This window comes from Lagopus leucura, unplaced genomic scaffold (assembly GCF_019238085.1).
Source record: "Lagopus leucura isolate 7727_CA_CO unplaced genomic scaffold, USGS_WTPT01 Super-Scaffold_73, whole genome shotgun sequence".
Taxonomy (NCBI): domain Eukaryota; kingdom Metazoa; phylum Chordata; class Aves; order Galliformes; family Phasianidae; genus Lagopus; species Lagopus leucura.
Genome location: NW_024962252.1, coordinates 33,326,460 through 33,341,094, shown reverse-complemented (window position 1 = coordinate 33,341,094; position 14,635 = coordinate 33,326,460). Strand labels below are relative to the sequence as shown.

General features: G+C 33.2%; 1 protein-coding gene across 3 annotated transcripts in view; it reads left to right on the top strand.

Moving 5' to 3' along the window:
- ASCC3 (activating signal cointegrator 1 complex subunit 3) overlaps positions 1–14,635 on the top strand; it is a 258,462-nt gene that overhangs the window by 165,862 nt on the left and 77,965 nt on the right. For all 3 annotated transcript variants that reach the window (XM_042886807.1, XM_042886816.1, XM_042886824.1), the window contains exons 17-22: positions 1,367–1,486; positions 5,580–5,744; positions 6,590–6,676; positions 8,867–9,043; positions 11,162–11,387; positions 14,429–14,583. In XM_042886807.1, the coding sequence (XP_042742741.1) occupies positions 1,367–1,486; positions 5,580–5,744; positions 6,590–6,676; positions 8,867–9,043; positions 11,162–11,387; positions 14,429–14,583 (930 nt within the window). The remainder of the gene's footprint in view (positions 1–1,366; positions 1,487–5,579; positions 5,745–6,589; positions 6,677–8,866; positions 9,044–11,161; positions 11,388–14,428; positions 14,584–14,635) is intronic.

Sequence of the window (14,635 nt, the reverse complement as noted above, 5' to 3'; positions counted from 1 at the left end):
CAAGCTGTATTAAATGTCATCCCTGTAGTAGTCTATGGGAAACTAAATATTTTAAAATGTTTTCTAGCTACTTTCACGTGCTATGTAGCTATATACTTTGTAAAACAACAGAATGGGGCTTCCCCTGGCCTTTTTATGCTGTTGAACAGAGAAATACTTCAGAAACAAGCTTGGATTGGTTTTTTTATGTTAGTCATTGAAATCAACAGTGTTTTAAGTTATTTAAGCTTTTAACTGAGGGCAAAACCATCTTGCATTACTATTTTTGAATGGTTATCAAAATTATTAAATGGTTATTAAAATATCTCTGACATTTAATGATATTTGGATCTGAACATGTGTATAAAACCACTTCTATAGGGTTTTATAGTTTTTTCGAAATCAAGAGAATTGCTTACATGAAATCCAAGCACCCACAAAACAAAAATAACATAAAATAATAATAATGACAGATCACAGATTTTTAGTAAGAAGAATTTTTGCTTGTCTTAAGGAACTAGTCACAACCAAAAAATATTTCTTTTTGAAGCATGTGGGAAATATTGCATTCACCTAAAGTCAAACTCAATGGAACAAGCAATAAATTTGTTCTTCTGAATGTAACTAACAGAAAGTATTGCTGAAGTTACTGTGTAACAATGTATATACCAGTAGTTTGATGGTGAAAGAACTCCTGAATTAGCAGAAGTTGTTACTGAGGGAAAAAAAAAACCCAAACTTTTGATATACCTGATTCATCCTTGGAAAAAAAAGAAAAGAAATATGAATGTATTTCTGTGCATATTGCTGCATTTTATTATGCTTTGGTGCAACAAAAAAATGTAGCAGGTGCCTGTATGTTTAACTTTTAGTTACAAAAGGAACAAACTGTTTCTTAGCACTGTAAGTGTAAGTCAGGATATGGCGACATGACAAAGAAAATCCTTACGACTGTCCGAATCATTTAGTTTAAGACCAGAGCGTGCATTTATATTGATATAAAAACTTAATCTTTTAATTTAGGCTTTCTTTTAGGGATGGTCTTTAAATTACCATGAGCACATTTACTCAAGAATGTTGGTACTTCTTGAACAAGCTATCTCAGTATTATCTTTTCTGTGTTGATACTATAAGCAGTATGAAGAATCATTTGGATGACTACGTATAATATAATGTCATGGAACATATCATGTTATTGGATGTTCATAAGATACAGACATATAAATGATTCAAAATATAGCGCTGTCCTTATTTTAAAATAATTTAAGTTGGAAACATATTGACATGTTCTTTAATGCTAATGCACTGAATTCAGTATGTTTTCAGCAAGATGTTTGTGTTCAGCTGTAATATATACATTTAATTTTCTCTCTTTTCCTCTTTCCAGATTGCTCTTGGAACAGTAACTAATGTGGAAGAAGCAGTAAAGTGGATAAGTTACACTTATCTTTATGTACGGATGAGAGCAAATCCATTAGTATATGGCATCAGTCACAAAGCTTATCAGGTATAAAATACATTTTAAAAAAATCTGTAACCTGCCTGGGTCTGTAATCCTTCCGTGATGTGAGGATAAATATTTGCTATTTCTACTTACCTGACATCAGCAATTCTTTTAAAGTGGTTAGAAAAAGAAAGATAATTTTTGCAGGAGGCTACTTTTAGCACTAAATTAAGAGTTCCCTTCTGTTCATGCAGAAATGTATTTGAGCTGGTCAAGTTATGTTTCAAAGGGCAACATTCATTTTTATGAGATAGTTGATGTAACTTGGCTTATTGTCAGTGTTTCAGTATTGTAGTCTAGATATAAATGATAAAGTATTTTTGAGTTGCTGACTTTTTTGTCCTCCTGTAAGATTCTGTTCTAGCGTGTGTCATCCTGTGACATCTTTAAATTATAAAATTAAACTTTTTATTGTTTTTTTTTTCCCTTGTGATTTCATTGTTGTAAGATTTTTATTCATTTAGTATTTAGTACCATTCCATGTATTGATATAAATCAGAGCACATGTTGTAAATTTTTTCAAGTTCAATTCATTCTCTAAAATTTTGAAGATGTTTCATAGATTACTGATTATCTGAATATTGTTACTTTTTTCTGTATAGCTGGTTAAAAGCATTTAATGTTATCATAGTTTGGTCGTGGGTAATTGAGTATAGTGCAGGTGCAACTGTCACAAATACGTTGTAATTGCACTTTATTTCACGTTTCCTGGATATCTTTTGTAACTTCATCATTTGTCATGATATTGTGAACATAATGTTGTTATAACATGCATAGATATATATGCTAGGAAATGTTTTTCAGATAGCTTTTCTGTCTGGTGGTGGAAGTTACATTGTTATTTATTTAGGTTTTGGTTTAAACAGCTTGTGCAGATGCATTTAGGACTTCTCTGGTCATGTCAAATCTGTTTTCTACAAAAAAAAAAAAAAGCTCAAACAGTACAATAACAGCACAGTTGCCCTGTGTTGATATATCTTTGTCCAAAATCAACCAAAATCCAAAATCAAAAAGTAATAAATGAAAAGTAAAAATTGTTATCCTATTCCTATAAATTCTGCTTTTTTTTTTTTTTTGCAAGACGTATTTTTGATTAGTGTGATGCACAGATTTTAGTTAAAAAAAAAAAGTAACAAAAAAAAGGCAATAAAACACTAGCAGAAATGTTTTTATAAACTTAAAAAATAATTAAGAGGAGTTTTTTCCCCCTCCTCTTACTTTTGCATTTTTATTCAGCTGCTGAAAAAGTCGAGACTGCCAGCACTTGTCTTTTTCCACCACTTTTCCACTCTGCCCTTCTGATTTGATGCGCTGGAAATAGGTGTTCCTGTTTGTGTTAAAGCAGCAACAAACTACATCAGTTTGAAGTGTTATCTGCTCATCTGGAAGCAAACCCAATCCCAGTATTTTCTACAAAAACAGCTTTAAATTTAAAAGCTATTTATGTGTTGGAGGCAAAGAGTATACAGATTACGTAGTGCCAGATGTCGGCATAACCATAGATTTGCTCACTTAGACCATTCTGTTCCTTCTGTTTCAGTTACAGGTATCCAGTTTACTAAGTGGTATGTTATTGTTTCTTAGTAAGCTTACAGTGTGCCAGTTTCTGCCTTTGTTTTGATTGACAGCCAATGGTACCCATTCAGAATCCATATATCTGCATAATCATCATGGGTCACACTCTTTTCAGCTGTTCAGTAGAGCTACGTAAATGCAAAGCACTTCTTTCCCTTTGCATGGGGAGCCAAGTATTCACCACATTCAGTGATGACTTCATAGAGCACAAAAGGTCCAGCCTGTCCCCAGAAAAGAGTGTTTTGTACTGCATAGAGAGAGAGAGAGAGGCAAGAGTATATCTGCTGTGCACAGACATGTTCCATGCCCTGCGTGTTCTCACCAGCATATTACCATTCCCTACCTAGCCATTTTCTGCAACATCCAGTTTAGATTCCTCCAGCCCCACTACTTTGGTTAGCAACTTTTCATGTTGTCTGCCAGGAGTGCCAATTATGACTTTTATTGAGATGGGAAAATGGACAAAATTTATGATGAGAAACGAAGTGGGAGGAGTTTAGCCAATATGAGTGTCATGTTAGTGAAGACTGTGATATGAATTACAGACATTTGGCCTTTCATTTAGGGCTCCAAACAGAAGGTGAGGTCTGTTTTCAGGTAAATCCTTTGTCTGTTTTCTCTTCTTTTTTTTTGGTTCTACTGTTTTTTGTTCCTACAGTTAAGGAGTGCTTTTCGTCCCCTTAAGCATTGCATTTGAGTTTTAAGTATGTGCAGTTGTCAGAAAAGTTATATGAGCATGTCTGCTCATACAGACAAAACACCATGAGTAGTAATATAATTTATCATGCGTTCTTGACTTTGCATACATATACTCCAGACCACTTGGTTTTTTTCAGTGGACACACCAAGGCTTGTTTTAAGAGTGTGGCTTAGAGCTCTTCTAGGCTGGAGTTTTTCACTCTGGGATTACTGATTATGCAAGTTCAGCAAGAAGGGTGCTACCCAAGGACTCTCTACTGGAATATTGTTGCACGGCCTGTTCAAGCTACTGACATTTCTTTAAAGATGAAACCTTAGTATTGTCTACTATTAAAAGTCTACTGTTGTGGGCTGTTGCAGCTTTAGGGCCTTTTATATGGAAGGCAAAAGATTGGCAGGTAATTTGGGCTGCCAAAGGAACAGGGAAGTGTTTTGATTTTTTTTTTCTTTCCTTGTTTTATGAAATGTTAAACATCTGGCATCCCGATTGTTGGTGTTTTTTTTTTCTGACCACCTCTGCTCTGAAATCTGACCTCGATGCATGACTTACTATTGAGAAAAGCACTCTAGACCTTTGTCATCTTAGCTTTTGACTTGAAACTAAGGCAAGCCATAACTAAGCAGAAACAGCTTCAGAGCAAATGATAAAGACAGGGAATATTAGAAACTAGTCTTGCAGCTGCTTTGTGGAGATGGCTATAGTTGTTCACAGTTTCACCAGCCACCAGATGATCCACTTCAGAATAAAGGTGAAACTGAACACTGGTCCAGGGGAAAACAGAACAAGCCAAAGCATAGCAATTCTCCAAACTTTGTCCTTTTCGCAGTCTTGGTCATATATCTTTGGTGCAGGTTTACCAAGAGGACTGATATGACTCAGTAGGAATCAGAACTGTACAAGCCCAGAAACAAGTGTTGCCTGTGTACTAGAACAAGTTTCGGTCTTTTTGGATTGGTGACTTACCATTGCTTGTGTAATTAGAGCTGTATCTCAGGTGTGCATGTAGCAGATGGTTAACATGACTGTGAATCCATTTTCACCCATTCCTGTGGGTCTGGTTCTCCCAGATGCATGGTGTGGAAACACGCAATTATACACCAGTCCCATTCAAATGGGAGCTTTGCCCAGTCTTTTTTATACTAATGAGTCAATGTGCATTGTTACTTGGACAAAATGTTCAAGTTCCTGAACTTCTGTATAAATAGAAATGGTGTTAAGGACAGCATGCTTCCTGTGGGCTCTAATATGAATGGTTATACAATAAGTCTATAACTCAGTAATTAGAACGTCTCTGCTGATGTACACAAAGCTTTTGGAGACATGATAGGTTTTTAGGTAGCAATCATTTCAGCTATCCAGTGCAAAGCATATTCTGTTTAAAATACAGTAAAAACTATTTTCATGTCAGATACCGAAGCTGGTTATATCTTCAGATGAAGTATTTTCATAAAGGGTAAATATTACTTTAATGATAATTTTTGTGAATAATGTTATCATTAAAATTTCTTTCAAATACTTAGTTGTACATTTCTTTTATAATCGCACATCTGTTTCATTAACAATGTTATCAGCCGACGTAGTATTGACAGCCTCATAGCATTGTAAAAGAAATATTATTTTGATTGCTTTGTCATGCATGGTCAGTTTTTGGTCAATAATGTAAATGTAGTTGTTATTTGCGAGAGGGAGCTTTAATTAGCAGTTGTACCTTCCTTTTACTTGATTTCTGACTTATTAGTACTAAGTTATTAAACTAAAATGATTCATTTGATACGTTTTTTTTTTTTCACTTATGCAAATAACTGTGTATTTGGTATCTAGATGGATCCAGGTCTAGAAAAGCACAGAGAACAGTTGGTAATTGAAGTTGGCAGGAAGCTGGACAAAGCCCGCATGATTCGCTTTGAAGAAAGAACTGGCTTTTTTTCTTCAACAGATTTAGGCAGAACTGCCAGCCACTACTATATTAAATACAATACTATAGAGGTAAAATATATGATTCTATTTCTGTGGGGGTTTTTTCCTTCTTTTTGAACCTATACCTAAAATAGTTATACTACAGAATATGTAGTTGATTTGCAAAATATATTTTCAAATCATATTTACCAAAACGAAGAGAGAGAAATAGAAACTACGTATAAAGCAACAGTGGAAAAAATAGAGTTGGTATGAGATTAGGTTTGAAATTTCTGTAGTCTGCCTTCTTTTATGTGGATTAGAAGAAGCATTTTGATACTATCAATCTGTGCAACCATTGGTGCATGATAGCATATTCAGGAATAGAGGTTGGTAATAAAAAGGCTTTTCCTGCATGAAAATTCTGTCATCTTGCCATATGCAATCTTAACGAATTTTGGCACTAATCATATTGGGTTTCAAATAAGTGAGTAAGGTGGCACAAAACTGTGTACATGGGAAGCTTGGTTTGAAGTATACATTCATCTTAAAAGCTTTCTGTTATAGCAAATTGATATTTTTCTTGTCAAAGACTCAGAGCATTAGTCATTTTTTACTGTTTATTGTCAATATGTGTAATTAGTCTCACAGATTTATCTTCTCACATATATTCTAGATATTTGTCTACAAACTGACATGATTGCATGTCTCTCAATTTTTGATGCCTGAATTTAGAGGGGACTAATTTTTCTGAAAGTAGTGTGAAGTAATTCTGGAAACTTCTAGTGTTCAAATTGTATCACTCTGATAATCCAATTACTTATTTGCATCTTAATCTTAAATGCTTTTAAAATTCTTAGTTAACTATTCCTTTTTTTTGTTCTATATGTGCATTTTTATTTTCAGTTCTAAATTAATTTGTTTTATTTTAATAGACTTTCAATGAATTGTTTGATGCTCATAAAACAGAAGGTGATATTCTTGCTATAGTGTCCAAAGCTGAAGAATTTGAACAAATAAAGGTAAAGTTGTATTGCTTAGTGTAAATAGCATGTTTTAGAACTAGGCACTTGTGTAGTACTCATTCCCTGAATAGTAAGCTCCTTTTCTATATACCAAAGTTCTGTTAAATATTAAGCATATTATAGTATGTTTTCCAGGTAGGAATGATTGCCAAGAACTATATATGCTCTCATTCAAATTTATCTATAATTCAGCTTGAACTGCAGTGCACATTTTATAACTAGTTATGGATCTTCAAGAATTCCCTTTAAATGCTTTTAAGAACTTTTCAGCTTCTCAATTATTAACAGGTGAAGATAAGTGTCTATTGGTATGGCGCATCCAAGAACGATGATTTCTGTTTGAAGTCTCAATCTCTATTAGATGTCTCCATGAACAATTTGCTTTAAAAGAAATTATACAGGACTAACTAAATTTAACTGTGATATAATTCATGCAGAGGGTAATATCAGCTTATCAGAATGATGAATTCTATTTTCAACACAATATCTAGAAAGTTATTTTAATGAATTCTATTGTACAGGCTATGAGATTACTATCAAGCTCAGTTTGATTCCAACCTCCCCTTTTGCCGCTTCTGTTGGTAGAACATAATAAGATAACTTGCAAACTGGTTTGAACTTATTAGCACATACTTCCATCCCATAGAGGTGCAAGCCAGACTCTACAGGGTTTATTGGGTCAGGTTCATTGCCATTTTACCACAGTCATACAACTTTCAGATTAGAGTTGGCTCTCATTCGCCTGGCTCTAAGGACTCGCAGTGTAAATCCCTCACCATCTACATATTTGCACACATTGTCTGAGCATTCCCATCTCTTTATCTAATGAAGAAATTCTGTAATCTCTTGTATTATATAAGATAATAAACAATGAGGTATTACAGTGATACATAGAACATTTTCAGAGCTACAGGCTTTGTTCACATTAGTGATACTGCTTTGCCAGATCTAAATTTAGCATAATCGAATATTTAAAAAGAAAGCATATGGAAGATAAATTTTTCGGTATTGGTAGTAAAGTCAGTAGCGATGCTTCTTAACTTATAACATAGTTTTTCCAGTTTGCTTTCTCATGTTTATGTGATATGGCATCAGTGCAACATCATTTACATTTTGTTGTGATTCACTTGCTGTGCAGCTCTGAGTGTTAAAGCTAACTGGTTTGCACAAGAGTAACTCCAGTTTTATTCCACTTCATGAAGATGAATTTTGACTTTTAATAATAAGAAACCTGTCTCCACAATAATTTTTTAAATTCTGTATTTTGAGATAGCAAAGTCAGCAGTAGCCAAAACACTGATCTGGACTATGCAAAAGCAGAAAAACCTATCAAAAATGTTGATGTTAGCAGCACATAACGTTTCCCTGACATTAGATTCATCTGGGATGGTTGTGTCCTTCATCTTTTTCTTTCCTGTAGACGGTCGGACAGTCGGGGCTTTTAACCCAACTGTATTAGGGCCTTTTGTATGTCAGGTAGTCGAGTCCAAATGAAAATTACTTTCAGCTGGTTCCCTGCAGGGACCAAACATTTACCCTCTTTAAATAAGTTTTACACTAACAGACTATCAGTAAATCTAAGAATATGTAGATTTATGCTATTTTTGCCATGTAAGGGTCATCAGTGAGATTGTAACAAGTTATGCATTATTCAGAATATAGGTATGAATATTTCTTTACTCATATTGAGACTTAATCTTATTAACAGTGAAAACTTTAATATCATGAATCATAGTACTTCACAGTTTTGAGTTAAAAATGTGTTATGCCACATGCAAACTATATAACTATAATGAATACATTTAATGTTAATTCAAGATTGCCCTAATCCAGATGGACAGAGGTTGTACTCTGGTCAAATAAAAAATGAAATCTCATCAGATGAAGGATAGTGGGGTCAGAAGATTCAATTTTTGTGGCATATCAAATTTTCGTATGTCAATGGCAACTTTAATAGATGGTGATGAATAATAAAATGTAATTGTGTCACTATTAAGATTGTTTCAATTATAGTCTATTAGCTACATTCTGTAAGATGTGGTTTTGCTTCTCTTTTTTTTTTCCTCCTTAAAATCATAGACTCGGCTTTAAAATAACATAACTATATTATAAGGAATATTCAATTTTAGTATAAAAGTTTTTTATCAAGGTTCTCCAATTTCTTCATATAGTATAATTCTGTTTTAGGTTAGAGAAGAAGAAATAGAAGAGCTGGATACCTTATTGAATGATTTCTGTGAACTTCCTGCTCCTGGAGGTGTGGAAAACAACTATGGAAAAATAAATATCCTCCTCCAAACATATATTAGCAGAGGGGAGATGGATAGCTTCTCCCTTATTTCAGATTCTGCGTATGTTGCACAGGTAAAAATAGTGTTTTTTTACATATCTGTTGCTGCTTCTGCTGTATCCGTTCTTCCAAATGTTTACATTTATGTAAATAGACTTTGATATGCATTTTTTTTTTATGCAAATTGAATTGAAAACCATGTGTGTATGATGTACTTTTTTAAGTAGAAAAAGACCTGCAAAATCCACCGTTTGGAGAGTACGGCATATTTTTTAATGAATTTGAATATTCTTTTTATTTTTATTACACCTATAGTATTACTGTATTTAAAAGTTCTAATAGAAGTTGCTGTGAAAGGATTTCCTTAATATACTGGAATTTCCTCTGAATCTAGCAAACTGTTGCAATCTGTGTTTATGTTCTTTGTATTTTTATATTTTTATCTATAAGACATAATTTGTGTTTTATTCACATCCTTGGTTTATACAAGAAAGACGTGCAATTACTGATTGCTGTGCCTAATCATGTAGGTTTGCATGTTAATCTGTATATTTGTTTGTCAGTTTTGTTTGATAGCTAAACAGTCTAGTTACACAGCATGTTTAGCTCTTACACCAAATAAAAAGAGAACTGCAAATCTGTGACACAAAACCACCTGCTTACACAATTAGAGACCATCTTCGAAAGGAAGAGGTATTGCTTGAAATTTTAATTCCTGAAGAACTAGAAGTGAGAAAATGCTTATAGACAATCCCAGATGTGCAGCATTAGTAAGAATATGAGATAGATTATAAAGTTTCACCTTTTTAGGTCATCCTGTATGTCTGTCTGTTTTTGTTTGTTTGATTTTTTCTTTTAAACCGTCGTGTTGCACTGAATCCTTTTAATCTCATCTTTCCAAAACAGAATTAGAAATTTGCATTTATCTGATGCTGAAGATTAGTTAAATATTTGAAAGTGTACGTGTTCTTCAGCAAGATTTTCATAGCATCTCAACTTCTTCAGAAGAGTTTACTTTTCACAGCACGCAAGGTTTAAATGCATCAATCAAAAATTGTTACACAATAAAAATTGTTGTCTTTGCACAGCTAGATCATTTACACTATGATTCTTTTAATCTTTGCTTTTAAGACAGTTTTTTGGGGGTTTTTTTGTTTGTTTGTTTGGGTTTTTTGTTTTTTGTCTGTCTCAATTACAACATTTTTAGTTAGACAACATGTTCTTCTCAAATCTCCATAAATTGCGCGTATGGAACCAGTGCTTCAAATTATGAATTTTTTTAATTGGATACTGAGTATTAGGAAAATCATTCATCCTTTCTGAGTTAAGGAAATGTGCTTTTTTAGTGACATATGCTTCCTATCATGGCCAAATAATTTTCTTTATTCCTGTTGGCACTGCAGAGGCAGTAGAGAATGATTGTATTCTAGTCAGTGAATCAAGAACAGAATTGCTAATCCAGTCACAGTACTGGTAGGCAATAAATAAATAAATAAATAAAATCACAACTTCAGAATACAGCTTGATAAGCTTATGACATATCACATATATGAATATCATAACTTAGGTTTTCAAGATATTACTGACCTCTCTGAAGCTTATGCTAATATTTCCAACTCCAAAGTAGATTGTTACAGCTTGGTTATATAGTAGGCTTAGGAGATGGTAATATGTTTTGTTTTTGTTGTTGTTGTTTTTTAAAAAAAAAAGCAACAAGAAAAAAACCTATTAAACTTCTGTGCAGCTGTTGTGAAAGTCAGTGTGAAATGGGTACCTGTTTTGGAAGCACAGTTAAGGTAAAAAATCTTGAATTTCCATGTAAACTGAGTTTGCAGATGTATGGGGCAGAAGGAGGAAGATGCTAAGCACAGTAAGAGTGAACTTGATTCAAAAGTGACTGAGACTCAATAAATGTAGAACTCCTTAATGTTATGTTCAGAGTCCCATGGCAGACCTGCCTGTACAACTGTAATTAATTGTATGTCTCTTGTAATTTCTGTAGGCAATCATGAGGTAGTTCTGCCATTAGTCAGTAATGGAAAAAAAAAAAAAGTTTTCAAGAGTGCTTGAAATAAGTTTGAAAAGAAAAATCTATTGTTATGGTTTCTCAAAGATGAGTCTATGGTTCCTTTTCATTTTCCAAAGAATACTTGAGTGAATTACAACATTTTTGCCTTCTTTTCACTCTCCAGAATGCAGCTCGTATTGTTCGAGCTCTTTTTGAGATTGCCCTTAGGAAACGTTGGCCTGCAATGACATATCGACTACTGAATCTCAGCAAAGTCATTGACAAGAGACTGTGGGGCTGGGTTAGCCCTTTGAGACAGTTCTCTGTGTTACCACCATCAGTCCTCTCAAAGTTGGAAGAGAAGAATCTCACTATAGACAAGATGAAGGACATGAGAAAGGATGAAATAGGTGAGAAATCAGCAATTCTGATCTACTTAAATTATTTTTGATTATTATGCAAGTTTGAGATAAATCTGAGCCATTCATTTAGAACCCAAACCCACTGGTCTTGAAGCCATGTAAGCATATTAACATGTTATTATGAGCTGTCCAATAAAAAAGGATTATTCAGTCTTCACGGCTCGCAATATGGCGCAGTTTTGATGGTAGCCCATGTCCTGCCAACTCCAGGAATGGACATGTCAATTGATGTTTCTACATTTACAAATGTCAATATACACATACCCACATATAGGTACATACTTGAAATCATGTATACCCTATGCTACCATTGTTATGTAAAACACCACTTTGAAAGACACGTTTATTTTTTCCAATTGGAAAAAAATTTTTAATGCCATACTATTAATGATAAAAAGAGGTAAAGCAGACTCTTATGCCTACACGTGCTTCTGAAACACTGCATTAATTTTCATTGAACATGGAGAATCATGTCATTGGTTTCTTTGCAGGAAAAAAAAGAAAAAACCTATTTTTTTAAGGGATTTGACATACTGAAAATGAGAAAATCCACAAACTGACTGAACCATGTGATGACATTTTCTAGTATATGCATATATACTACTTAGAAAAAATATCCTCAAGCTTATTGAAATTAAGAAAATAAGTTTTGTTTGCAATATATTTCTTTTTCTTATATCAGAATATTTCTTCTGATATACGGGAAAATTCTTTAGATCTTAGATTTTCCTTGCTCCTGAAATATCAGATTTTTGAGGTAAAAATAAATAAATAAATAAAAAATAAAAAAAAAAAATAATAATAATAAAAAAAAAATCTGTGTTTTAAAATGCATACTTTTACAGTGAAAACGTAGTTCATAGTCACTGCTTTTTAGATGATTATGACCTCTGATTTGATATTTCTTATTTCATAAGAAATCTTAGGAAGCTTTTTTATGTGCTTAAAATTAGATTGGAAAAAGTTGAATGAGTATTTTGCAGAAATTATTTTGCAAAATAAGTTTGCAGGATTAGAGACATTTTATTTAACAAGGTAACTATTTTATTTAACAAGATAAGCCAAAGAACAGAGAAAAAATCCAGCTCACTTAAACTGTACATTATAATAAATAGTAATTTAGAGTTATTAAAAATAAACCATTTAAGTTCTAGCTTTGTAATGTTTTTTTCATTCAGAAATATATCTCGAATTGTTAATTTGTTACGTAGTTGTGCAGGTGATTTTTGGCACAATATATTGTTCCATTAATAGTATTAGCATTTTTATTCTTCAATTTTTAATGCTTATTTCTTTTCATACCTGCCTTTGGAGAAACAAGAAGTTCGTATTAAAATACAAAAATAATTTTGCTTCCTTCAGCTTGCGGAACTAGCATACACAAGGTAGATAAATATCAATATATATGTAGAACATGTAGCTTTCTTTTATATTAACTTAGCTGGAAAATAGGCTTAGGTTTTTATTGTGAAAACAAGCTATTGCTGACTATGTGCCATGATATTTTGTGTTCTTCAGCCTTATTTAAATGCCAAAGCAGGTTGGTCTGTGCTTCTTTTTTGAAGAATTACTTCTTGACATGCATCTTCCTCTCTGTCCTTTCTTTCTATCACCAAGGCTTTGCTTGACTTACATTTTTTATTTGAATTAAAAACCAAAGAAATGATGAAAGACGCAGCTGCCAGATGCAGGCTTTTTCTCTGACTCCATAAAACAGTTTCAGTGTTACTACTTTACCTTTTCAAAGTTTGTTGTCACTTTAGGAATAGAATAAAAAAGACAGGAGTTAGCTGGCTATCTCAGACAAGTACTGGTGATAGACAAATGCCGCGTCTCCCAGTGAAATTGTGTTGTATGCCCAAATCCTGGATTCCAATGTACTATGAATTAGACAGCAACAGTCTACTCACTATTGCAGAGTAATCATAAAGTTTGTGAAATGCCAAGAAATTACTGTGGTATTCAAGATAGGCTGTCTATATTTTCAGAATACAGTTGGCAATCTCTGTGGAACAAGCAAAATTTATTCATCTTTTCTCAAGTATACCAATCTTCTAGAATAGACAGATTTTGTTTAGAAGTTTGTCGTATTTCTTAAGTGCTGTTGATAGTTTCTTATAACAATCAAAAAGAATGAAAAAGAAAATAGAAAGTTTAATAATGATTTTAACAAGCAGCATTTGGGACAAAAGACTTACTATCCTCTAGAAGGTATATGTACAAAACCTCAATGGTTTTACTGTACAGATTCAGAAGTCCACCTCTCTAGCATCATGATACAGAAAGTGATTTGGGGCATGAAGAAGACTAATTACCTGCAAAACCTTATTAGTCTTTGACAATTGGCATCTACCTTTATTCAACACAATTTCTGAAATTTTATCTCTAATTGCAAAACTACTCATGCTATATTGCTGCCTAGGATTTTTTTTTTTTTTTTTTGGTAATAATATGATCCTTTATTGCCTTAGTTATCGTGACTGTGCAAAAAAAAATAATAATAAATAGTGCAGCATTTAGTTTTTCCTTTCTAAAAAATCAAAGATGCTATGAGATGATTACTAGTCATGTGAATCTTAAGCCATTTACTTTTATTCAATGCTGTGAATCCAGTTTCTATGTACTTTGAATTTCTACACAGAAATTGTAGGTTTGATTTTGTGCCCTTCATCAAGTAAAAGGTAAAGTAAAATTCAAGCTTTTAAGAAGAGCTATGCGACTTAGTAAGAGCATGGTCAAAAAAGTCAGTGAAGAAAAGAAACTCCCTTCACATAATATTTTTTTCGGTGTAAATTCTTAATAGTTATTTTAACCCCTTCGGAGTTAGTACTGACTTTTCTGGGCTCTGTGTTCCTAATTCATGTATCACAAAATATCCTGATGTGCCACATCAGGAGAGTCAGACATTTATACAACTAGGAGCAAAACAAGCAAGCAGAAATACTTCCCTCTAAAAGCCTACTTGAAAATTCAAGTTGGATTATTTTTCCTGTCAATGTGAATTTGTTACACTAATCTTTTCTTGGCAGGTCATATGCTGCATCATGTGAAGATTGGGTTAAAGGTAAAACAGTGTGTCCATCAAATCCCCTCCATTGCAATGGAAGCAACGATTCAACCAATTACTCGCACAGTGCTCCGAGTTCGCTTGAACATCACACCTGACTTCACATGGAACGATCAGGTAAATAAAAATAAAAATAAAAATAAAAATAAAAATAAAAATAAAAATAAAA